General features: G+C 46.4%; 4 protein-coding genes across 5 annotated transcripts; 3 read left to right on the top strand and 1 right to left on the bottom strand.

The window, feature by feature from the left end:
- Window positions 1-134: 134 nt before the first annotated feature.
- On the top strand, window positions 135-6,901 carry brap (BRCA1 associated protein). Of its 2 annotated transcripts, none has more exons than XM_040197405.2 (13): window positions 135-557; window positions 921-1,082; window positions 1,329-1,530; window positions 1,660-1,849; window positions 2,139-2,252; window positions 2,700-2,848; window positions 2,954-3,029; window positions 3,128-3,266; window positions 3,683-3,792; window positions 3,905-3,994; window positions 4,099-4,202; window positions 4,624-4,763; window positions 6,189-6,901. In XM_040197405.2, the coding sequence occupies exons 1-13, from the start codon at window positions 479-481 to the stop codon at window positions 6,410-6,412; spliced, it is 1,779 nt and encodes a 592-aa protein (XP_040053339.2). In that variant the 5' UTR covers window positions 135-478; the 3' UTR covers window positions 6,413-6,901. The 2 variants fall into 2 exon arrangements, with proteins under 2 accessions (XP_040053339.2, XP_077944873.1); XM_078088747.1 differs by having other exon boundaries at window positions 179-557; window positions 901-1,082.
- Window positions 6,902-7,688: 787 nt separating this feature from the next.
- On the top strand, window positions 7,689-12,205 carry tor4aa (torsin family 4, member Aa). Its single transcript, XM_040197448.2, has 3 exons — window positions 7,689-7,883; window positions 8,868-9,299; window positions 9,628-12,205. Exons 2-3 carry the CDS (start codon window positions 8,868-8,870, stop codon window positions 10,468-10,470), a joined length of 1,275 nt encoding a protein of 424 aa, XP_040053382.2. The 5' UTR covers window positions 7,689-7,883; the 3' UTR covers window positions 10,471-12,205.
- Window positions 12,206-12,323: 118 nt separating this feature from the next.
- LOC120831755 (non-selective voltage-gated ion channel VDAC2) lies at window positions 12,324-20,087 on the bottom strand. The gene is made up of 9 exons (XM_040197493.2): window positions 19,081-20,087; window positions 17,658-17,728; window positions 16,517-16,566; window positions 15,113-15,265; window positions 14,983-15,035; window positions 14,668-14,889; window positions 14,305-14,455; window positions 14,163-14,220; window positions 12,324-13,272 (listed from the first exon to the last, which is right to left on the bottom strand). Exons 2-9 carry the CDS (start codon window positions 17,722-17,724, stop codon window positions 13,181-13,183), a joined length of 846 nt encoding a protein of 281 aa, XP_040053427.1. The 5' UTR covers window positions 17,725-17,728; window positions 19,081-20,087; the 3' UTR covers window positions 12,324-13,180.
- slc25a1b (slc25a1 solute carrier family 25 member 1b) lies at window positions 19,701-26,052 on the top strand. Its single transcript, XM_040197484.2, has 9 exons — window positions 19,701-20,087; window positions 21,931-22,038; window positions 22,925-23,024; window positions 23,564-23,702; window positions 23,800-23,884; window positions 24,145-24,249; window positions 24,391-24,506; window positions 24,582-24,655; window positions 24,746-26,052. The coding sequence occupies exons 1-9, from the start codon at window positions 19,976-19,978 to the stop codon at window positions 24,858-24,860; spliced, it is 954 nt and encodes a 317-aa protein (XP_040053418.1). The 5' UTR covers window positions 19,701-19,975; the 3' UTR covers window positions 24,861-26,052.
- Window positions 26,053-26,234: the final 182 nt, after the last annotated feature.

Here is a 26,234-nt window from a genome sequence, read left to right as displayed (position 1 = left end):
TTTTTTACTAAAATAATTCAGCATCCAAATGCTCTATCTTTATTTACGTATCATCCATACATATATATATAATTTCTAACTATATGAATTACCTGTTTTTCAATCTGGGTGAAGTATGCAGGTTGATCCTCTAGGGGGCCCCAGCACGCTTTGGGTCAGCATACTACCGATTAACCCCGCACACGAAGAAGAGCAGCATGCCAGAAACAGCTGTGATCATACAGACAGGGAAGCTAGCCAGCTTTAGACAGCTGCGGTGTGTTAGCTGTTAAAACCACAGAATTAGGTTTTGTGAACATTGTCTGCAGACAAACCGGTATGACTAACGCACTGCTTTAGAAGATTGTTTTGCTTTTACTACCTTTTATTTACGGCTGTTTGTTTATGTTAGCCGCTTGCTAAGTAGCTCGCTTTAGCTAGCTAGCTGTCACCGGGGTTGTTTTGTTCTTTGTAGAAGTGGCCGTTTCCTTTTTAACACATGAGTGTGTCTATGGTTGTTATCCGTCTGGAGCTAGCCGACCAGTCTCCTTCTCCACGAGGTTTCCAGTACTCAGCTGGTGAGTTTCCTCCAGAGGAGCTAAGCGTGAACGTCACAGTTGTGCTGGAGTTAGCCGTGAAGCTAACAAGCGAGTGACCAGGAAAGCCAGTTGTTTACTGAATAGAAGTGTTTCCTTTATGTGTTGATGCATGTTTGTGATAAACTGCAGGATAGACATGAAACAAACACATGATGGTGGATGCATTGATGTAAGTTAGATCAAACGAACCTACAGTAGATAAAGGACTTAACGTGTGACGTACACGTTAGAGCTGTATGCATATTAATGATGATGATGCTGATCACAGTGACAGGGACCGTTCTCCTGGGTGCTTGTATTCTGCTGATGCATACTGGCCCAGGTTTTGATTGAGTCTCTCAGTTGAAGGCATGTCGCAGGAGGACCTGCGGGAGAAGGCTCTGTGTGTAGCCAAACACACTCTGAGTGGGAAGACGGATCTGGAGCGATCAGCTGTGCTGCACCAGCACATCGGCAGCCGGTCGATGGGGGACATGGTGATCGAAACCTTTGAGCCCGGCCCAGGTGAGCACACGACCTCAAAGCTGGAGAGGGACAGTAATTATATCCTTAAGATCGACGAGCCTCATTGCTGCTCCTTCATCGCCGTGCCAACACAAGCTGTAGCACCAGATGTGGATTCATACGCCGCTGAAAATAGTCCCTAATTAATGTACTATATCCTCCTGAGTAACGTTTGTTAATAATACCAGTACCTTTTCCCTTTTAAACACTTTGTATAACGTCTGCCAACTACCATTTCCCCTCTAGATAAAGGAGGCGGTTCCTCAGAGCAGGACGGAGAACCTCCGGCTGTAGTTCAGGAAGGAGCCGAGGCCTCGCAGGAAGGAGCCGAGGCGACCAGCGCGGCGCCCGACTCGCCCTCCAAGCAGCTGCCCGACCAGATCTCCTTCTTCAGCGGGAACCCGTCTGTGGAGATCGTCCACGGCATCATGCACCTCTACAAGACCAAGTGAGTCACATGAGTACGATGCGTCGTCACATGGGTAATCATTTAAATGTAACTTGTTATGTATTTCTAACTGTGTTTGTCTTATAATCTGTGCTTTTTTTTATTTTCTTTTTTTTTCAATATCTGCAGCAAAATGACGTCGCTGACGGAGGACGTGAGGCGCAGCGCGATGGTTTGCATCCTGACCGTCCCCGCCACCATGACCAGCCACGACCTCATGAAGCTCCTGGCGCCCTTTAATGATGTCATGGAGCACATGAAGATCATACGGGACTCCACCCCCAACCAGTACATGGTTCTGCTTAAATTCTGCACGCAGGTGAGGGACGTCATCCTTTGGGGGAGGCGGGGGGGGGTCTAGCCTTAAGAAGACGTTTGTAGGTCAACGGTCTCCGTGACCTCGCTGGCCATAACTCATGTGTTCATGTGCTAATTATGACATCTTGGAAGTTGAGGGAAGCTGGACTCCCTCGTCAGCTGTCTGATAACGTCTGATAACATCCACAGTTTATTTCCCCGTGTTTCTCGTTGGTCTGCGGCCTCAGACTTTGGACTTTGTGGAGGAACGTGTCTCCGTTCGTCTCACAGCTGTTTGTTTGTTTCTTCAGGCAGACGCAGACAGTTTCTACACGGCGTGTAACGGCCGCCAGTTCAACTCCATCGAGGACGCGGTGTGTCAGATGGTTTACGTGGAGCGCGCCGAGGTCATAAAGTCTGAGGAGGTAAATAGATTCTCCATTTCCATTCTCATTATTGAGCTATTGAGCAAATCCAGTTGGTTTATCTACAATGGGAAGCATCACCTGTTTTCCCAGTAGATTGTTGGGTCGTTCAGTCAGAACTTTACGTGTTAAAGCTGCATTCTGTGCAGTGACCAGCAGGGGGCGACTCCTCTGCTCCCATAGACGTCTATGAGGAAATGACTCTACTTCTCTGTAGTGACCAGCAGGGGGCGACTCCTCTGCTCCCATAGACGTCTATGAGGAAATGACTCTACTTCTCTGTAGTGACCAGCAGGGGGCGACTCCTCTGCTCCCATAGACGTCTATGAGGAAATGACTCCACTTCCCACAGTAAACTTTGTAAACATGAGTTTATGGTCTTAATCTGTAGTTTCACGTCTTCCTCTTATGCCCCCCCCCCACACACACACACACACACACTCCCAGGGAGCCAGTCTGCCGGTGATGGAGCTCACCGAGCTGCCGAAGTGCACCGTGTGTCTGGAGAGGATGGACGAGTCGGTCAACGGCATCCTGACCACCCTCTGCAACCACAGCTTCCACAGCCAGTGCCTCCAGCGGTGGGACGACGCCACGTGAGTCCTGTGTGGACACACACACACACACACACACACACACACCCAGCTCATATTTGACCAGAGATGTCATGTGACCTTGTATTCTTGTGTGTGTGTTTGCAGGTGTCCTGTGTGTCGATACTGTCAAACTCCAGAACCAGTGGAGGAGAACAAGTGCTTTGAGTGCGGCGTGCAGGAGGTACCCGATCTCCTTTTTAATGCACTCTCTTTATTTTCAATTGATATATTTTAACCCCCCCTGCCCCCTCTTGCCCCCCCCTGCTGCCCCCCTCGTAGAACCTGTGGATCTGTCTCATCTGCGGACACATCGGCTGCGGCCGCTACGTCAGCCGTCACGCCTACAAGCACTTTGAGGAGACGCAGCACACGTACGCCATGCAGCTCACCAACCACCGGGTGTGGGACTACGCCGGAGGTACCGGCTCCTTGCTCATGGGCCCGGGCACTGAACTCGCTCATCCATTAGAGCTCTTGGATGGAGAATTTAGGGCTAAATCAAAGGTGTAATTCTGTCCACTAGAGGGCACAAAGTTCACATTGTAGTCAATATGCAGAATGGTCCATTTCAGATTCCTATGTAGTTATTACTGGATTATTACCATTGATGGATTAATGGCCCACTTCATAAACTTGAACTTTATATACTGCTGGGTAGATTCAAGTATTAGATCATTCACATTTTTTATTAACTTCAAAGTAAAATAACAGCTTGTTTTGTGAGAGCTAAATTCCCCGTTTGTGTCTTTGAGGAGGTCAAAGGTCAAAGTTAAGCGGTTAAATCCTCTAAACGTAGCGTTCACTTAAACGTTCCTGTGACCTCGTGGTCCACAGATAACTACGTCCATCGGCTGGTGGCCAGCAAGACGGACGGGAAGATGGTGCAGTACGAGTGTGAAGGAGACACCTGCCACGCCGAGAAGATCGACGCGCTGCAGCTGGAGGTGAGCGCCGCGTCCCCCTCGAGGTCGCTTCCACGAAATGAGGCACGAAGGCCTGAACGTGTGCGTGTGCGTGTGCGTGTGTGTGTGTGTGTGTGTGTGTGTGTGTGTGTAGTACTCGTACCTGCTGACCAGTCAACTGGAGTCTCAGAGGATCTACTGGGAGAACAAGATCGTTCACCTGGAGAAGGAAACGACTGAGGAGGTACGAAGGGGGGGGTGGGGGGGGGGGGTCATCTCGTGTTTTTTACTTCTTCTTTATCCCGTCTTCATCTCCTCCTCCTCCTCCTCATCTCACTTCTCGTTCAGATCAACAACATGAAGGTTAAATTCAAGGAGACGTTGGAGCGCTGCGACAACCTGGAGCGACGCTTTGGAGAAATCAGCAAAGAGAAGCAGGGCATCGAGAAGAAGTGAGTGAAGGTCGACTTTCCTTTCTCATCACATCCGATCAATATTACTCTTTATTCTCTCATAAAATTCACCTCTGGAACCTGCTTGACGGACTCGCCGCTAAAAGATCAATCGGAGGGAAGTCAAATAAAGTGCAATATGTTCCTGTTTACACAATATTCTCACTCAGACGCAAACACGTTCTTCAAGTTATCGCCAAGAATTAGACATTTGTTTCCATTAGTTGGTGCAATGCATCATGGGTAATCAAGTGGGATCAGAGTGATGCAACTGACCCCGTGCCAGTATTTATTTATGGAGCAGAAATGACTCTTTAGAACAGGAAGAGGCCACGTTTCATTAATGTCATCAATCCGCTGTGTCACCGCTCTCCTCCTCCTCCTCCTCCTCCTCCTCCTCACCTGTGTGTTTGGTGCTCAGGTGCACTCAGCTACACACTCGCGTGGTGAAGCTGAGCCAGGAGCTGAAGGAGGAGCAGGAGATGAACCGATGCCTGAGGGCCAATCAGACGCAGCTGCAGTCCCAGCTGGTGGAGGAGGAACGCAAAGTGAAGGAGACCGGTGAGTGGGGGGGGGGGGGGACTACAACTACTGATAGAACTACAAACCCTTTTACATTAATCATTCATCAGAGGTCAGCGGAGGTGAAGAGAAACCCGAAACTCTTCTGTTTCCACGGCGATCACTTCCTCACTGTGCTCTGCTGTCTGAAGATTATTAACATTCTGCACAGACTCACTCGCCTGAGGAAGGGTCAAAGGTCACCGGGGGGGGTTCAGACCTACCTGTTTTTTTCCTTCAGCCTTTTCGCCCCCGGGGATGAGGGCGGTTAAAACAAACGCACCCCATCACAGGTGCTCTCTGTTTATGTGGACGACGGCACGCACACAGTCGGTGACGAGTCACTTGTTCTAAACTTGTTTTTCCTCAGAACTGTGTGTGTGTGTGTGTGTGTTTATATTTGCTTTACTTCTCTAATCCCGTCTTTGAGTGGCTGGAGGTTAGTGGATGGTTGCTATGGTTACACCGCTGGAGTTTGACTCAAGTTGAATCAACACTTGAGTAAATCCAGGCTCTTTGTGGTGCTTTTTCTATGTGAGACTTTGCGATTTAGCTTCTGATTAACAGCAGCTTTACTTTTCTGTTAACTGGAGAAAGGGAGAGATTTATTATCCGGTCGATATTTACATAACAAGATATGTATGGTCGAAAAAAAGTAAAATATTTTTGGTCAAAAAATTAAAAAAAAAACATATATATATATATATATATATATATATATATATATATATTTTTTGTTTGTTTGTTTGTTTTATTCCCTAAGAGTCAAAAGATTTTTTTGGGGTTGAAAAAAACTAAATATTTAATGTAAAAATCTTAAATTGAAAAATGTTTCGAAAGAAGCGAAAATATGAAATATATGAAAAAAAAGTGTAGAAATAGTTTTTGAAAATAAATTCAAAAACGGATTGGCTAAAATATTTTTTTGTTTTTTGAAAGGGTAAAAGAAAATTAAAAAGATATTAGATGATATATTTAAAATAATTTGTGTCAAATATTCTTTTTGAAAAAAATCTAATATATGGTCTTTTTTATTTTCAGTCTGTAAATATGTTGTGTCGACAAATGTCATGGAGAAAAAAGAAAAAAACAAGAAGCAATAATAATAAGTTGTAGAACAGAAAAGCAGTGAGAGCGAGCTAAATAAAATAGAAAAAGTAACACCCCACTAAAATGGGACTACATGTCAAAAGGTTTGATCCCGATGCTTATTTGTACTGAAATGAGCCTCAACGCGTCACCGTCCTGCTGACGCTAACTAGCTCACAACGTAGCGCCATCAGGGACTCGATTGGACCTTTTTTTGATTCCCTGGTGTACTGTCCCTTTAAGAGACTGCGTTAAAGAGTCTTTACTGATAGATGTTCCTCGTGGTGTCTAACTGCTTCTTCTTCTTCTTCGTGGGTGTCTGCCGGGCTCCTGCAGGGGAGCACAAGGACGGGGCCATCGCGGAGCTGCAGGAGCAGCTGAGGGACGTCATGTTCTACCTGGAGGCGCAGCAGCAGATCGAGCACCTTCCCCCGGAGGCCCGCAGCGAGATCCAGGAGGGACAGATCAACATCGGGGCCGGCCCGTCGGACGCCGCCGGCGGAGGCTCCGCCTCCACCTCCGGCAGGGGAAGGAGAGGCCGCGGAAGGAAGAGGAAGTAACGCCTCCTGTGGGCGGGGAAACGGAGAGAAACTGTCTGCCCTCTTCAAGTGTTCTGAGGGGGAAAAAAAACTCTACCTGGAAATATTTATCTGCACAATCTCCACCTGACGTAGCCTCCACCTGGAGAAAGGTGGATGATGCTGGAGGAACGTCTGGTCGTCACAAATCCTTAAAAAAAGGAAAAACAATTTGTTCAGTTTAACTTCCTGTTAGTGTTTCTCATCATGTAAAGATGGACAAACTGTGTGTGTGTGTGTGTGTGTGTGTGTGTGTGTGTGTGTGTGTGTGTGTGTGTGTGTGTGTGTGTGTGTGTGTGTGTGTGTGTGTGTGTGTGTGTGTGTGTGTGTGTGTGTGAGAACATCTGGACTCGAAGACACATTTTCAGTCCACATTGTTCTGGCTTTTCGTTTTCTTTAATAAGTTGTTGTGACAGAAAACTCTTTCAATGTCTCGCTCTAAAAAACATCTAATAAAACATGTTAAACGGCGCACTTCTTCTTCGTTGGTGGTGCTGCAGGAGCAGCAGAGAGCCACATCTGCCCCGAGGCTGACTCCTCCTCCTCCTCCTCCTTCGTCCTCCTCCTCCTCCGCCCAACGCTAACAGCTTCCGCTCCACGTGTCTCTACCCGGGCGAGGTCAGGGGGTCGGTTCGTGCTCCGCCCTGCAGCCTGCTCGGGTGGAGGTGGTGGTGTTCTTGTGGTTGGGGGGGTGGGCGGAGGCTGCAGTATGCAAACATTCTGGCTCCTCTTTGCATTTCTATTTATGTGGCAAACACAAACAGTTTTCTTGTGACCGAATGTTTGAAGCCAAATGGAAAATCTCCAAACCGATCAATAAGTCTGTCGCACGAAACTATGATGATAATATTATAATGATTTATCGATATTTTATGTTTGAGAGACTCGAGCTGTCAGATAAATGTGCAATGAAATAAAATACTCAAATATGTTTATTCCCACTGGAGTCAAAGAGGCGCGCGAGCTTCTTTCATTAATAATAATGATTAATAAGTCTAAATAAATAAATGAATAAGTAACATCTACATCCTGCAGAGTGACGCCGTTTCTTTTCTAAACATCCAGTTGACACAAACAGGAAACATTCCAGTTATTAAGAAACCTGTTTTTCATACTTATGAATTCATGTGTTGGAATAATATTTATTCATATATTTATTGATCTGCAAAGATTAAAAAGCGGTGAAAAGCAGAAGGAGGTGTGGAGGGTTAGAGAGAGGGCGGAGGAGGAGCCGGGAGGGGGGAGGAGGGAGGAGGGGAGGACTCTTCCTGTGTCCCGTCACTCTCTCACCGAGGACCGAACAGACACCATCAGAGCCCCGGGGGGGGTAAGGAAGCGTTGTCCTACTGCATGTGTGTCCCCCCCCCCGCGCTGCCGACTCTTCTCCTCGTGTTCCAGCTGCTTCCGTTGGAGAAGAAAACTGAGGCGCCGCGCGAGAAGTTTCCCCGCAGAGGTACTTTTGTTATTTGTCGCTTCCTTCTTTCCACAGCAAACATCCTCTACAACGTTTGGAATGCGGCCGGCCCCCCCCCGTAACCCGTTTACCCCCCCCCCCTTCTACCCTGTAACCCGTTTACCCCCCTGTGTGTTCCGATCACACTCACGCGCACGATGCACATCGTCTGCGTCTTTAATGCGCGCGCCCCCCCCCGCTGTGCTGCAGGTATAATCTAGTAATCCCCCCACCTGGGATTTCCTGGAACACCGTTTCATGCTTCGGTCCCAGCCCTGACCCCCTCCCCCCCTCTCTCCCCCCTCTCCCCCCCCCGGGGTCTGAAGTTCCTCATTGTCTCTCAGTCACAGAGGCGCGTCTCAGTGTTTCGCATCTGTCTCCCTGAAACTCCGAATAATTCCTCTGAAGAAAAAAACGTCCAAAAGCTGCAGAAGCTTCCAGAGAGCTCGCGCTGACACGCACACTCGTGCGCGTTGACGCGCGGCCCCGCGCATGTCGCTGGATGAGCTTCCTCCTCTGTTCCAAAGTATCCCTCCCTGATTTGAATGTGATGGAGGCGCGTTGCTGCTCAACAAACCGGCCGATTCACGATATGAATTCTGCTCAAACGATGTTACCGTGAAGGAAGCGACTCCAATCAGTCCAACATCTAAAAAAAGCCTCTTCTTCCTCACAAGATGCAGCCGCCACAGCGTGAAGTAACTTCCTCTAAGAGGAAGTAACGTCGCCTGAGGTTATGAGAATAAACCTCATGTTGCATTAGAGGGTCGGTTTGATGTTTACTGCTCAGAGAATTCTGTCTGCTTCTGTGTGTGTAATAAATAACATTATATAAATTATATATATATATATATATATATATATATATATATATATATATATATTATTACTAAAGATGCATTCACATCATTCAGTAGTTGGATTAGTTTAGCAACGACAGGAAGTAGTCGAGGGTCATGTGATCATTGTGCTTCCTCTCTGCAGATGAGCGACGGCGATAGCAGCACCTCAGCCTCCCTGACGGAGGGGGAGGGGGGGCGCGAGGCCGACGGCGGCGGCGAGGGAGAAGTGGCGGGGCGGCAGAGCCCCGCCCCCAGCGTGTCCAGCTTCTCCTCGTCCCTGCGTGCCGTCGTGCGCATCAAGCAGAAGTACCTGGCCATGAAGAAGAGGCGCCAGGAGGCCCTGCTGGGCCCCGGGCCGGAGGGGGCCCCCCTGGGGGCGCCGGGGAAGACCAGCCCCAGGATCTTCACCTTCGACGGACTGCCGCCGTTCTCCAACCTCCCGCAGAAGAAGAAGAAGAAGAGGAGGAAACGGGTGCTGTATCCCACCAGGGGGGGGCGGCGAGCCCCCCCGAAGCAGGAGCAGAGCCGAGCCAAGTACTGCCTCTACCTGCTCTGCGCCATCGTCTTCCTCCAGGTAACCGGAGCCGGGACGCGGTAACACCTCACAATGGGTTCCAGGGATTATGACGTCATGACGTCATGTGACTCTGGGGCGTCTTAACGGCTGCATTCTGTCCGCTGACCAGCAGGGGGCGAGACAGACAATGACCCCACTTTAATTTACCCGCTCGGTCATCAAGAGAATCCACGTGATGCTGCGTTTTTTTGAAGCGTGACCACAGACTGCTTCTGGTCTTTATGCTAAGCTAAGCTAACAGGTCTTCACGTTTAACCGCACGACTTTCTAGTTTCAGTTTGATGATTCGTCAGGTTATGATTTATTAACCTCCGCGTCCCTGCAGGTGTACAACGCCATAGAGAACCTTGACGACCACGTGCTCCGCTACGACCTGGAGGGGCTGGAGAAGACGCTGAGGAGGGAGGTGTTTGGCCAGCAGGGGGCGGTGGACGGGCTGCTGTTCCATCTGAAGGACTACCTGTCCACCTACGTCCACAACAAGCCCCTGGTGGTGTCCCTGCACGGGCCCAGCGGCGTGGGCAAGAGCCACCTGGGCCGCCTCCTGGCGGGTCACTTCCGCTCCGTGGTCGGGGAGACGCTGGTGCTGCAGTACTACGTCCTGCACCACTGCCCCCAGGAGGCCGACGCCCTGCGCTGCGCCCGCGACCTGTCGGCGCTCGTCTCGGAGACGGTGGGGCGGGCCGAGGAGGAGGAGAAGATTCCGCTCTTCGTCTTTGACGAGGCCGAGCACATGCACGGCGAGATCCTGGACGCGCTGCTGCGGCTGGTGGCCGCCGAGCGGTCCAACGAGCACCTGAACGCCGTCTACCTGCTGCTGAGCAACCTGGGCCACCGGCACGTCACCAGGCACGTGCTGCACAACTCCTCCGGCGCGGCCGCCGGCCGCCAGGGCAGCCTGGCGAGGGAGCTGACGCCGGCGCTGCGCGACTCCCTGGGGGAGCTGCACCCGCTGTGGGCGGAGGCGGAGCTCCTGCCCCTGGGCCTCCTGGAGAAGAGCCACGTGATGGAGTGCTTCCTGGAGGAAATGACCCGGGAGGGGTTCTACCCGGACCATGCCAACATCGAGCGCCTCGCGGGGGAGATCGAATACTACCCCGAGGTCGGGGGTCACGCGTACTCCAAGACGGGCTGCAAGCAGGTGGTGGCGAAGGTCAACCTGCTGTGAGAGACGATGTTTCACGTTCTTTGAATCCAGAAAGAAACTTCATGCGACTCCAGCGGCGCCGCGGCCTCGAAGAGCAGGAGGATGGAGGAGGGCGAACAGGATGTTGTGGGACACGTGGCGTGGAACCTGTGGTTTGACCGACGCCCACAAACAGACCCTGAAGGGACAGTTCCACCAAATCATGACAAGAAAACAAACCCGTTTCCTGCAGGTGGTTTTGGTTTAATTGTACGTTTTTTCTTTTCTTTTAAGATTTCTGCTTCCAGCAGAAGACCACGAGATTTAGTTTTAAAACATCAGTGACTGAGGTACGTTGCCTGTTGTTGGATGGGTTGGCGTGATTGTTTGTACGGACATTCGTGCTCCCCAGACGATGACTCCTAATGATCTTTGCGGTGGTGAATTTGAATCGAGGTTGACATTTGTGACTAAGTGAAATACCACAGCGGCAAGAAGGATTTAGTATAAGAAACAGGAAACGGGAAACATTTATTGCCAAAATATGTCAGACATACAGGGAATTTGTCTCGGCGGTTGGTGCGTGACAGCAGACAGTGTAACAATAGACAAGAAGACAGCAGTGCACAAGTAATAAAATGTCCTCAGAGGTTGAACCCTTTGGATTTCATCAATCCCGTGATTTTTCATTTTGTCCTACAAACAAGTTTTGGTCTTTGAGTTAATAATTTCAGCGTCTAATGAATGAATGAATGAATGAATGAATGGCCGTTAAAGGTTGTACTGACATTCATGGTCGCCAGAGGATGACTTTAATGACCTTGATGATCGTTTTACTTTTAATCCGGCGCCACCGTGAGGATAACATTTGTGGCTTTTAGTGACGTATCTATTTTTAAAAGCTTTGGGGATTTCTATAAAATCTAGTATAAATATTCAAGGTCCTCAGAGGATAAATGCAGATGTTAAACATTGAAATAAGACGTCAGCACGTCATCATTGATATTTTCAGCATGTTCGCATGCATCGCATTTTCCCCTACTTGAGAATCCTATAGTCATTAATGTAATAACTTCAGGTATTTTTTAATGCATTACTTATACCTAGTTTTTTTTTGGTATTTCTAAGGAATCTACAATGTGGATTTACTGGTAATATTATTGTATTTATTGAATAGTTCTGCATAGATATAATACACATTATATTTTACTCAGCTGATGAGATTTACTGAGTCAAGTCTATGCTAATGTCTTGTGTTCGGTATCTAAATATTTCTCATACAAACCTAAAAGTGTATTGAGCGGAATTAAAGACACGTGTTTAAACACGGCTTCCACATTTTTCCTATGGAAGCATAACGTGGCACGTTTTCATTTAACAAAACTAATGAATCCCGAAGGAAAGGTTTATGTTGGGCGATGCGCTTATTTAGTGAGAATGTCTGTATGGTAAATATAAGCTCAAGCGTGTTGCCGGTTAGCTTAGCTTAGCATAAATGCTGAAAACATGTGGAATTTTCACTCATCAGTTAACGTTCCAAAAGAAGTTCTGGTTTTGTTTTGTAACTTTATAAAGAGAAAAGGCTAGCTTTTAATACCTACTTTCAGTCCTTATGCTAAGCTAAGCTAACCAGCTGTGGGTTAATATTCAGCGTACAGGCGTGAGTTCTGTAGCATGTTAAAAGCTAAAAGATGATCCAAAATGTGAATATCCTGCTTGAATTTGTTGGTGTAAAGCCTTTCAGATTTAAAAAAATAAAAAAACTCATTCAATCCAATGAATTAGTTAATTGTTGAAATCTATTGACTTGTATTTTTGACGTGTATTTTTAATTGAATAGAAAAAGTAACTTAGCGTTGAAGTCAACACAAGGAAAATAATTAGGACAACTTGTATGAGATGTTATTTTTCATTTATTGTTTGAATTCCCTTAACTGACATTGGAAAAAAATGAGGTATTGTGTGACAAAGAGTCCTATAATCATAATGACACAATTAGAGAAGAAAAAAGAAAACTCATGAAAGAAACAAATAGGAGTCACTTGCGAGACCCGACCCCATGCCGGCGTTTTGATGGAGGTCACTCGGAGGTCAGTCCACTATGTGAGGAGTGTAGGTCGTGTGAGAGAGCAGCCACGGCAACAACGGGAGCGTTTCCCCGGGCAACGGGAGGAAGCAGACGCAAGAGACAGATAGACGGAAACGATGTCGGGGAAATGCAAACTAACTACGCAAGAAGATTCCACGACATCGCCTCCACCTACCGGAACAACCGCGGGATCAAAGGGATCGCTCCAGGGGATCAAAGGGATCGCTCCAGGGGATCAAAGGGATCGCTCCATGTGATCAAAGGGATTGTTTTTGACCAGCTGGACGGAACGTTCCTCTGTTCCCGTAAAGCCGTTTTTGAAATGATCCTTCTGACCTGTCGACCTAGAGACGCCTCGATATAGAAACATTTCTACAGATTTTTAATCAGTGCTCCACACAAAACAGTTTCTCACCGAGCAGATGAGCCTCTCGGCTCCGCGCTTTCATCTTCGCATGCTTTTTTTTTTTACAAAGGAAAAGGTGTGAAAAACAAGCTAACCACCCAACGAGGGCCTCTCCCGAAGACCTTAATAAAATAAATAGCGTCACTTCCAAGATTGTGAAATCTGTGAAGCTACATGACGGTGTGGACTGTGGTTGTGATGGGGGGGAGGGGGGGGGGATGTGGTCCAGGGCCTTTTTTCTTTCCTCCATTTCCACGTTATGCCTCCAGCTCAAAGCCCATCCCGACCTTGTGACCCCCGGCGTTGAAGTTCTTCCCGTCGATCAGAGCCGAGAGGGTGACCTTCACACCTAAAGGGGCGCAGAACACTTCCACGTGAGACCTTTTCAATAACCAACAGAATGCAGATTAATATTTGTTCAAATATAAAAGCAAATATAAGACCTGCAGACAACAGGAGCGTCTCTTCAGAATCATATTTCAATGTACATTCTCCTCAAAAACAAAGTCCGTCTAGTTTTAAACTGCTACGTTTTTTAAAATCTATATTTTCCAGTCTGCGGGTTAAAACACGTTCAGACACGCAGACGTTGACTTCAGATTTTAATGCAAACCGGCCGGACAAGAATTTCTCACTATGACTCGTCAAATGAAAAATGTAACTTGATTAACCTGATGACCGATCCCTGCAGACGTAGTGAGGGAATATTTACGTTTTCTTATTGTTATCTCAGGTCTCTTTGTACCCTCAGAACTCGATGTTAATCCAGGCCTCTTTATAAACAGATTTTCATCTTTCTGATGGTCCTTGAACACATCACGTGGCAGGAACGGAGCTTCAAATTGGGATTTTTACCATCAAAAACATTTCATTTGACAACTACGTTTAAAATTCCCGTCACAACAGTCTTCTAAAAGACGGATTCTGTAATAAAAAATTTAATTCTGAGCTCCTCAGTAACTTCAGATCAACAGTCACAATGTGACAATAAATAAGAGAAGAGACCTTCAGAGCAGAGGGTGTAAATATGTGTATAGTTTATTATTTATAGTAACGTACAGATAACAATAGTAGGCACGTGCTGTATTTATAGCTCATATTGTTGCAGCTATTGTTCATTTTTTTACGTGTATCATGGAAATTCAACTTGAATTTCTTTCTGTTTTATGATTCGTGCCATAACAGATACATTTCATTAAATAAATCAAAAAGAAACTGCTTCAGCAGGATGCCGCCTACCTGGCCGGAGGCTCTGAGTGTAACCAACGCCGATCAGACTGGCGTTGTTGACTTTGGCCTGCGGGGGGGGGGGGGCGAAGACGCAATGAGACATGAAACCAAATGTCAGAATAGATCAGCGAGAAGGTTCGGCAGCACTCACAGAGAGAGAGGTGTCCTTGTCCAGGTGGTACTTGGCGGCGATGCCGAAGCGGGTGTTGTTGCTGCCGGCGGTCCAGGCCAGAGTGACCGCCGTCTCCAGCTCCTCGTTCACCTTCTGGTAGATGGAGCCGCCGAACTCGGTGCCGTCGTTACTGGGGGAGGGAAAACAATTCACGGGTTTACTCCCCCGACGACGCATTGAAGTCATTCTCTCATAGACTTCTGTGGGACCAGAGGAGTCGCACCCTGGTGGACACCTCAGAGAATGCAGCTTCAACACGTGAGGTTCTGCCCTTCAACGGACGACCGGAGGTATTCGCCTCGGAGTGTAATCGCTGCGCAGCGTTAAGACCGGAGCACTCACACGTTGGTGTGCAGCTGGAAGTCGCCGGCCCGGTATCCCAGGGCGAAGTTGTTCTGGGCCAGCTTGGACTTGGCCGTGTCGAAGGCCATCTGGTAGCCGGCCAGCCAGCCCTCGTAGCCCAGCACGGCGGCGGCGTGGATGATGGGACCCTCGAAGTCCACGTCACAGCCCAGGTTCACGAAGTCGCGCTTGTACGCCGTCTTCAGCTTTCCGCTCTTCTTCCTAGAAGAAACGGATTTGCACGGGTCAAAGGTCGTGAAGTCCTGAGGGGACCTGATCCCCCCGCTGTAGTTTATCCTGGTCTCGTGGTCTCACCCTGTGTTTGGTACAAAAGACGTATCCAGGGCGACCTTCAGTCCTTGAGTCAGCTGCAGGGAAAGAAACGTGTTAAAGCTCCATAATAAAGCGATGCAGACAGTGTGTCGGGGTGTGCGCGTGCACGGACCTGGTCCTCCACGGTGACCTCGGTGGCCAGCGTGTTGTCCGTGTTCCACTTCTGGTTGAAGCTCAGGCCGAGCTCCTTCATCTTGTATTTGGTCTCCAGGCTGCCGGCGGCTTTGCCCGTGTCCGTGTTGCTGGAGCCGGACGTGTTGAACTCCTGTGGAGATTCACAGCGTGTTTCAGTCTGGTGGAAAACTCACATTTAATCTGTGCCTGTTGCCGTTTAGCCTTTCAAACGTGTATTTTTGTAATAAAATGACTTGTTCAAACAGTTTAACTAATTTAACACAAAGAATCACTATTTAAATTGGGGATTTTATTTCAGAATAAAACCTCAATATGAGCATCTTGAAAAAAATTGTACAAAACTGAAACAAAAAGTTGAAACTGTACAGAACTAAAATGATGTCAGAGTTCATGCTGGAGACCAGAAACAAATGATGGAGAGAAGAACCCAACAATGAGTATGATGAATATGGATTTGTAATGTAAATTATGATACAAGTAAGGCACGGCCTTAAAGTGCACGGCTTAAAAATAATGTAGAATTAAACTCACTCAATTTAAATCAAACTCACTAAATTCACTGTTCGGTTGGTTAAATATTTTCGCTATTGTTGAGTTAAGTTAATTTAAGTCTATTTTCTTTGTATATATTGTGCATTTTCACATGATTTACTCTGATATTACCTATAAATACAAAAGCTAAATCATTTCTCCTTAATTCATTGGGGAGATACTTGCTCGACCTCGTGGTGGCACACAAGGAAAAACTCTCGCGTTTAGACCGGCGATGCAGCGGTTTAGTGTGTTTATGTCTAAAAGAGGTACACGTTGTACCCTTTGGATCAACAGGTTAATTGTATGTAACTAATTCAATCAAATGAGCTTAGAACATTGTCTCAAATCGATTTGAGGACCCTAAATTTATATTAATATAAATCGAGCCAAACTTTGTGAAATCAGAAAATATTGTATCGTCCAAAATACAATATTTAATAATTCAGTGACAGAAGTTTGAATCCAAGCCTCTTGGTCTGAACTACGAACGTGAAAAGCAAATAAAAAGTTCCACAAATGAATTCATGAACGATCATAACAAACACAGATGAGAACAGAGACGACAGCATGCCGGTGATGACTGTGAGGAATAAACAGCTGACTCCCATCTTACCATCTAGGCCAGAGCAGTCCGAAGGGGGGAAGGAGGGAGGGGGGACAGCAGCGTGGAGACAAAGCAGCGGTTAGCAGAAACAACAGAGAGGACACTAAGACAAGCGAGGGGAGGTGTCGTCCTCTTGTTTTAGGACCAGGAACAAGTTCAGACAGCAGATCTGAGTCGGGACACCTGGAGACGGGTGACTCACGGAGGCTGTAATGGGGGGGGGGGGATTAAAAGTGTCCTCACCACTCCACTTTGTGATTTGGTCTTCAGGTCCAGCTTCACAACTCCAAAGCCTGAATTCAGAGAGACACGGTCATAAAATTCTCTGGAGCGGGGAGACAGCTATGTTAGCTTAGCATAAGGCACGTGACACCCTGTGACGTCTATGTTAGCTTAGCATAGGGCACATAACACTCCGTTACAGCTATATTAGGTTAGCATAATGCACATAAAACCCAGTGACAGCTATGTTAGGTTAGCATAATGCACATAAAACCCCGTGACAGCTATGTTAGATTAGCATAATGCACATACAACCCCGTGACAGCTAGTTTAGCTTAGCATAATGCACATGAAACCCAGTGACAGCTATGTTAGCTTAGTATAATGCACATGAAACCCAGTGACAGCTGTGTTAGCTTAGCATAATGCACATGAAACCCTGTGACAGCTATGTTAGCTTAGCATAAGGCACGTGACACCCTGTGACGTCTATGTTAGCTTAGCATAGGGCACATAACACTCCGTGACAGCTATTGTAGGTTAGCATAATGCACATAAAACCCAGTGACAGCTATGTTAGGTTAGCATAATGCACATAAAACCCTGTGACAGCTATGTTAGATTAGCATAATGCACATACAACCCCGTGACAGCTAGTTTAGCTTAGCATAATGCACATGAAACCCAGTGACAGCTATGTTAGCTTAGTATAATGCACATGAAACCCAGTGACAGCTGTGTTAGCTTAGCATAATGCACATGAAACTCTGTGACAGCTATGTTAACTTAGCAAAATTCACATGAAACCCTGTGACAGCTATGTTAGCTTAGCATAATGCACATGAAACCCTGTGATCTTTTTACCACAGATTAAACCCGCGAGCTGTAACATGTTAATAACCAGGCGTTACGAGAGCGTGGAGTGATGATTACTCTTGTAATCCTTGGAGAGAGCCAGGCTTGTACTTTCCCCCTCTATCCAGTCTTTATGCTAAGCTAACGTTTGCTGGTTTAATAATAATTTCCCCATTAACAATAACACTATTTATTTTCCAATAAAGGTCTTTAGTTGTTTCCTCTCTCAAACACCGTACAGCGACTTTAAGGCCAGACTCTTCATTTAATCTCTGGTGGTCTAGTCGGCTTTATTCTGCTCACTCACCGTAGCCTTTGCTGAATATGTCCTTGGCGGACTTTCCCAGGTCCGAGTATGACGGAGGGACGGCCATCGTGCTGCAGGAGGAGAGACAGTCAGTAATGGGATCAGTTAAAAAAAGGCCAACGGGCAAATCAGGAAGCCGGTGGTGATGATTCCGTACTTATGGGATGTAAGCGCGGAGCTAAATCTGCTGCAATACGTCTCTTCTTCTTGTGTGAGATTAATGTGACCGATACCAACGATCTGTATGTACAATTTGTAGTATAAGTCGTATTGCTGTCAAGCTGTCAGTATTACTACTTCCTAATTGTTATCCTGTTGTTCATATTTATTTATTGTATATTTTTTTGGTTTTTCTTCTGTTGCTGCAAAATGATTTCCTTAAGGATAAAAAAAATTCTATCATAATTTATTTTGCACGTCTGGTTTGATATTTAACTGCATTTTTTTTCCTCAATGCTGGAACTTTGTGCACTGACGGTAAAGATGAACCAATCTGTTCACCATCATAGAACAGCGCCTCAGAGAAACACTTTACAAACACGAATGTACAAATACTGCAGTATGTATTATAGCCATCAGCGGGTTTGCAGGTGAGCTGCAGCGGGACGGGAACAAGCTGCTCCTTTGCAGGCAGCTGGGATGCTGAGATCCAGGGATCAGGAAAAAACACACTCAACACAAACGTGCAGGGAAACACTTGACGTGGCGAAGCGAGAAGACGATCCAGCATCGTGACAAACGTCTCTCAAGGTTGTATTGAGGGGAAAGGGGCCTCCGTCCCGGGATGCTGCGGGTGGAGGTGTGTCCTCAGTGTGAACGCATAGTTTAATGAACCCATCATTTCATTCACCTACAATCACCCCAACGTGAAAAAAGGTGCATTGTCCGGCATTAACAAACGGATGCGCGCTGCATCTCTTATTAGAGGACAAAGGACAGCAGATGGGTCAGCGAAGAGGTGTGTTCGGGGAGGAGGGGGGGGGGGGACTGCAAGCAAGCTAGCTAGCTGCTGTTTGAGCTCCTGTAACAAGCTAAGTAAGCTAACTAGCAATAAAAAGGACACGGCAGATGGACACTGACTAGCTGTTATAGCTGGTTAGTTACTGCTCATGTATTCATGCTAGCACGCGCACACCTTCTTGCACGACGAGCTAATAAAGTGTATAAAAGCGTGAATAACCTGAAACTCTGCATTATTAAACAGATTAAAAACCCACCCACCACGGCTTGAAGTGTGCACTACAAGGCTACTGTGACCGTTGCATAACAGGGATACCGTTAGCCGGATAGCCCGCGATGCTAGGCTAACCTTGGGGAGAAACCGTTATCAAAGCCGGTCAGAAAACGCACGTCGTTATGCACGTATTATAAAGCTAAAACGGTGTATTTAGGACTGATTTGTGTATCTGTGTTGTCTCCTTACCGGTGGTAAGGTGTCTGGACGGGGGATCTGCAGAGGCTGGACTGTCCCTGGCGTGATGCTGCTGCGTGGAGTGACAGCTAGCTTACTTTAGTAATGTCTATAGGGCACAATGAAGGAGACACACGGAGCATGCGCAGTAGCAGTGACAGGGACGAACGAAGAGTCGATATGAAGGCAAGATGGTAATCCTACTACCTAAACCGGGCAGAGCCACACCGTTTAGACACGTTTAATTGAATAGGGACAGGAATTAATAAATAAAAGTGTATCAAGGGTAGAGAGATATTTTTATGTATTAATGTAATGTATAGGATGCGCATATCCTATATATTAGGATGAATATTGTTTCACACAATATATATAAATCCATATTTATATAGTAAAACATTAAAATATGCTTATATAAATATTAATGTATACTTTAAAGTATATATACATATTTATATACGCGTATTTTAATCGTCTCTGTTAGGTGTGGAACAGCGCCCTCTGTAGGCGACCTGTGGTATTCAACGTATTTCTGAATCGCTCCGGTCCTCCTTAACTGTTGGTGACAAACATGGCGTTTTCTTTCCGTGTTGGTGGGGGGGGGGGGGGGTCGTGTGGTGCCCCGCCTTGCCTTAACACAGACTCGATGCAATCGGCCTCTGAGCGCCACGGAGGGGGGCTCTTTTTTTTTTTTTTTGCCTCCCGGGTACCGTGAAACGTGCACAGTCGTTATCGCCTCCGGGTCTGCGCCCCCTCTCAAAGTCCAACGGTCGATGTCCTCGGCATCGGTTGTGCTGCACGCGGCGCCGCCACTCTGCCCCAGGGCTCCCGACGCCCGCTGACGCGAGCAAAGCAGACTGCCGAAGAGAAGAAGGGAGCCAAGTTGAGCCGGTGTTGTGTCGCAGTCATGTCCGGACGGCCGAGGTTCGAGAGCCCGTTCCAGAGACCCGGATGTCTGGCGGCCGCGGCCCCGGCGGGGAAAGTCCAGTTCACGCACCCGGGGAAGGCGATCCTGGCCGGTGAGGATACGTTGGTCACCGCGCGCACGCACGCACGCACACACACACGGACAAAGGAGTTGTTTACAAAGTTTAGGCGCGTGCGTGCAGATGTGCTCCAGAGGCTGCAGGTGTGTTTGCGTTAAATGCATATTTATACGGTTGAGTTCAGTTTAATCGGTTTTAAACTTCCTCCGCTGACGGCTGAAGGAGAAACACAGAGTGACGTGGTGAACCTCTGCTGGTCTCATTGGTTAATCAGTGACACGCGCTCTGAGAGAAATACCTGCGTGACGTTGCGACATCGGCGTGACGTCACCGCGACTTGGCGGAGCTGAGGTGGTTGAACCTTAAAAGTTTGAAAAACGTTCAACATCGATTCATCTGGAGATTAAAAGAGTGAAGCTGTCATACAAATGTAGTATAAAGATAAATATTTACCTCTGAGATGAAGTACAGTCAAATTCAAATATGTTTCTCTGAGATGAAGTACAGTAAAAAGTACAATATGTACCTCTAAGGTGAAGTGCAGTCAAAAAGTGCAATAAGTACCTCTAATTTGTAATAGTACAATATATAGCTGTGATTTGTAGTACAGTAGAAAGTACAACACGAGAACCTGTTGGAACCAGAGAATAAAGTGCTTTGTCATCGTCATGGAGACGTGAGGCCTCTGAGCTCAAAGCAAAGGTCACAAGGTCATGGACAGAAAACGCGCATTAACTGCTGACGGGGGCATAAGTACTTTGAATAAGTACTGTACTCCACTATATCTCAGTGGTACATATTGTACTTTTTTACATTTTACTGAACTAACCGGACACTACTATACTAACCTATACTAATACTATACTAACCGCATATTTGTGTACTAACCGGTACTCTTTATATTCATGTACTTCGTTTGTAGCTTCTGTCTCTAACCGAAGGAAGACAGCGATCATGTGACCAACTGCTGATCTGAGTTTCTATATTTTATACTAATTCCTCCCTTTTCAGGGTCACTTTTCTTCTTCTACAGTAATCTGTGTTTTTCTTCACAAAAACTCGTCAGACCGGTTCTCCCTCAGAGGAGTCCGAACCTCTGTAGATGTGTGATGATCAGGGAGTCAGGCTGTGAGGAGGGGGCCACGGGAGGGGGGCGGGGTCGTGGGCGGAGCCCCATGGGGCCGGATGAGCCAATCAGCTGCCGGCTGAGGGTTTTCTGTTGAACGGCAGATGTGTGACATCCGGGGTCTTAAGGTGGAACTGCTCCATAATGTGAACGGATGATTAGGAATACGGTTTGAAAGGAAAACGTCACACTTTTTAAACTTTGTTTTTTATATAAATATACTATTTACAAAGAAAATATCGTTATTTATCCACTGTGAATTAAAGTATTTATTTGTTCTCTCTAACACTTTCTGCTATTTTATTTTTATTATTTTAATTTTTTTTTGCACTTTTTTCTGTTTTTCTGTTGTGAAACACATTTTTGTACAAGTTAAGTTTTATTATCAGTACCTTTATTGTATAAAGTAACCAGACAAGTTGGATTGTATGACCTGTTGAAAACAAACTTAATCCTTTCATGGTTACAAATTGTACTTTGTCCTTTTATTATTCCAAAGTATTTGAGTGTAAAAGTAGATTAAATGTGCTGCATAAAGATCATGAGTGTGTTCTATTACAGTACTTGGACACATTCGAGGAATTTGCAATCATAAAGACCCCAAAACTACCATTCAACAATTAATAACTGTATATACTTCGTACTGCTTCTTTCCCCCTGAAATGCTTTTGCGTTTGGTTGAGAGAGAAAAACCACCCAATAAAACGTCATCGTCTCCTTCAAATGAGTGTTTTCTTACCGTTATTTCAGGCGGGATAGCGGGCGGCATCGAGATCTGCATCACCTTCCCCACCGAGTACGTGAAGACACAGCTGCAGCTGGACGAGAAGGCCAACCCCCCCAAGTACAAAGGCATCGGTGAGAAGAACACGTGTTTGTTCTTAAAGAGGCATTAAGAGACCCCCGAATGTGAATGTTTGTCCTCTAGAGAGTCCTCTAGTTCTTCTGAAAAGAGTCTAATGATCAATACAGCATTTGATATGTAGTCAGATGATAATAATAATAATACAACTCTCAATGCAAAATAATGGAAAACAACCTCTTCCCTCTTAAAAATGAAAAGGTTAAAGGTCACGAGCAGTGAAAAGCACCGTGGCTCTGTTTAAAGGGTTCGAGTTGCTGATATTGTTAAACAATGTTTTGATGTTTTTGTTTTAATTCTCATTACAAACTGACAAAAAATGAACAAATCAAATACGTTTAATATTGTTTTGGCTTCTGAACAATCTGCATTATTCATATATCATTTGTGTTTGATGTCGTCCAGAATCATCATGGTTCTGCCTCTAGTTTCAGTTTTCTCATCATTTTTAATCCCCTCTCACTTTCCATTCGCCCACATTCTTTTACGTCATAAATAATCCGGCTATCTTAATCGTGAATAAGTTCATCCGAGTTTATTCTTTCCTTTAACGGTCAGTAGAGGCAGTGTGTTGGTGTAGAGCACAGACACACACACACACGCACACACACACACACACACACGCGCATGCAGCTTGTTATCAGTGCGGCGAGCTGCTTGTGAACTTTGGCACAGAAACATGTTTTTGTTTTGGGAGCAGAAGACCAGAACAGTCAGAAAAGCGTGTTTGTTCAGATCTGGAATAAAAATACCAGCGACTGGTTGTTGCTCACGAATGTGCACCTCTCAATCATGGAAGGAGGAAAGAATACAAGCTGAAGCTGACGCAATAAACACACAGATTGTGAGTATGAAGTAATGAAACACTTGTCCCTCCTGCAGCGGACTGCGTGAAGCAGACGGTGGACGGACACGGGGTCAAAGGTCTGTACAGAGGACTGAGCTCTCTGGTGTACGGCTCCATCCCGAAGGCCGCTGTCAGGTACCCGCACACGCAGATTAAACCTCCGTCACGGTCCCATCGATGTGGGGGAGTGAAGGGGGGGGGTTCGAATCTTTAATCAACTTATTATTCTATTTCTTCCACGCCACCTTTCAACTGCTTCACACTTTCAGCTTTTAAAACCATTCAAATGTTAAAATATTCAGCTCTTTCCCGGGAGGGGTGCTACGACTTTTCAGCTTTCTACCTCTTAAGCTTGAATTTATATAAATCAATAATCATGAATATTTCTTCTAATGGTTTTTAATGGAGATCGTGTTCAAATCCTCTTAAACTTCTTCAACTTTCAGATTTTTCAGCTCCGCCAATCTTTCAGCCACAGACACCATTTCAACTTTCAAATGTTGACACAAGTCTCAACTGTTTTATGAAAAAAACTGCTTGTTTATTTACGCAGCACCTTGTAAAACGTGGTCAAAGTCAGATTCAGCCCCTGACTCGACAATCGATGAAACGATGACACACTGATGAATGAAATAAGGCACCGTGAGTGGCTGAACTCGTTACTCTGCCCACAGATTCGGGGTGTTTGAGTTCATCAGCAATAAGATGCGCGATGAAAACGGGAAGCTGGACAGCAAGCGAGGCTTCCTGTGCGGCCTCGGCGCCGGCGTGGCGGAGGCCGTGTTCGTGGTGTGTCCCATGGAGACCGTGAAGGTGAGAATAAGCATCGCTCGGCGTGCGCCTACGCTCACCGGCTCACTCGTTAAAGACTTACTCATTTTATTTAATATCCATCGTTGTGTCTTTTTAGGTGAAATTCATCCACGATCAGACGTCAGCGAACCCGAAGTACAAAGGATTCTTCCACGGAGTGAGGGAGATTATCAGGGTTGAAGGCAAGGACGGCGTCTCTTCTTTTCTATTCAAGAACAATAACAGACTCTATTGATGAAGCGCAGTTCACACGGGCCCTGAATCCTTAAGCTGATTCTCCCACATTCTCAGCGTGACACATGAATGCATCGATGAAGAAGAACTCTTCAGTCTCGTCTTCAGCCCCTCCATAGATATCTTAGCTATGAGTTATTCACCCGCGCTGCTCCCTGAGCTGGGGGGCCGCGAGGGTGACGAAGCTCCGCCCCCTTTGTGTCTGCAGGGCTGAAGGGGACGTACCAAGGCCTCACCGCCACGGTGCTGAAGCAAGGCTCCAACCAGGCCATCCGCTTCTACGTCATGACCTCCCTGAGGAACTGGTACAAAGGTCTGTGTGTGCGTGTGTGTGTGTGCGCGCGCGTGTGTGTGTGTGTGTGTGTGTGTGTGTGTGTGTGTGTGTGTGCAAATCCACTAATAAATAACTAAACCGAATCCTCTTTCCCTCCGTTCTCTTGAAATCCCCCCGAAGGCGACGACACCGGCAAAGCCATCAACCCTCTGATCACCGGGCTGTTCGGCGCCGTCGCCGGCGCCGCCAGCGTCTTCGGGAACACGCCGCTGGACGTCATCAAGACCCGGATGCAGGTGGGTGGAGCCCCCTGCTCACCTGGAGGAGGAGCCTGCGGTACTTACCTGACCGGCCGTGTGTTGTTCCCGCAGGGTCTGGAGGCTCACAAGTACAAAAGCACCATGGACTGCGCCGTGAAGATCATGAAGCACGAGGGCCCGATGGCGTGAGTTCACACGGGAGCCGCTTTTAACACCATCCAAACAGATGTGCGCACATCTCCTTGGTGAGCATGTGAACCCTCTTCTTCTCGCAGGTTCTACAAAGGTACGGTGCCCCGGCTGGGTCGGGTGTGCATGGACGTGGCCATCGTCTTCATCATCTACGAGGAGGTGGTGAAGTTCCTCAACGTGGTCTGGAAGACGGACTGAGCGGGAGGCCGCCGCCGCCGCCGCCGCCTCGCTTTGACACTTCTGACGTCTGCCTCGACGCGACTGCCAGAGGGCGGAGACGGGGATCGGTGTGTTCTGTGCTTTTTATTCATGACACGTGGGAAGCAAAGGAAAAGTCGCCGCTAACACTTCCTCCTCCTCCTCTTCCTCGTTTTCCTTCTTTTTTTTCTTCTTCTTTTTCTTAAATTCCGACAGCGGGAAAGTTCCTTCAGAGCTCAGGGAGAAGGAACGAGAAACGGGAACAGTCAGCGCGGACAAACACTTTTATAGAGTTAATATAAAGCAAAGCAAACAGCCAACAAAATGTGATCCAGACACTGTAGACCAAGACGTTATACTTGAAACGAGAGATTATTGAAGCCCTTTTTATATGCAAGAAATAGATTTGTTTTCTAAAAGACCTCATCCAGAATCTGATGATGTAATTATTGTCCAGATGTGCAACGCTGCCGAGGCGACGGCCGCGTTGAGATCTAAATGCCTTAAATCCCAAATGTCAGATGAATCAAGGTTGTAGGATCCATTTTATTTGAATTCTTTTTGTGACGCGACTACTTTAGAAATGCACATTTCCATTGTTGAGGTGTTTGATTCTAAGTTGCAGAGATGTTTTAAAGTCAAATGACTTACGAGCTACGATGCTATAAAAAAAAGTGCCTGTGTATTGATTTTGTGATCTTTTGAGACAAAGAACCGTTGAATGTTGTACGTGCTTCAGTCACTACAGATGTTTTAATAATGGTGCCGGATGTTTAATCCCAGGTTTCTGTGGTATTTCTGAGGTGTTAAATTGTCTTAATTGCATAGACATGCCTGTTTTGAAAAGTGCCATTAATAGTGCCTTCTGTCTCATTCCAGGAAGGAAGAGTGATTGACGATACATTTGATTGCAGATTTTGTTTTAGATTTTTAAATTTTTGCCTTTTTACTTTTTACACCAGCTGACGAGCCGATGTGCCGACTGGCGTTTTGTAGCTTGTGAGTCTGGCATGTAATGCTACCAATTGCTTTACAAATGTTTACTCCTGCTTGCAATCATTTAAACTAAATGAAAAAGAACTATTTAAATATCTAAGACATAAAAAATATGCCAGTCGTTAAAACAGAGTATTGTACGTTCAGTCCAATTAGTTTTAATAAGTAAACAAAAATAAAACATGTGATCAGACAATTCATTTTGTCGTGTTCATTTACATGAATAATTTCTAATTTGTTTGGTGCAACTAAAGTGAAGTTGGTTATAACACAGTTATTCAAGTAACAGTCCTGCATTTAACATGTTGCTTATTCCAGTCAGATGTCAGGTAGCGAAGTACAACACGTGTAAAAAGTACAATATTTTTTCTGAAATCT

Source organism: Gasterosteus aculeatus, chromosome 14 (assembly GCF_964276395.1).
Source record: "Gasterosteus aculeatus chromosome 14, fGasAcu3.hap1.1, whole genome shotgun sequence".
In the NCBI taxonomy this organism is placed as follows: Eukaryota; Metazoa; Chordata; class Actinopteri; order Perciformes; family Gasterosteidae; genus Gasterosteus; species Gasterosteus aculeatus.
The sequence above is the reverse complement of the archived record's forward strand: the minus strand, read 5'-3'. Positions and strand labels throughout refer to the sequence as shown.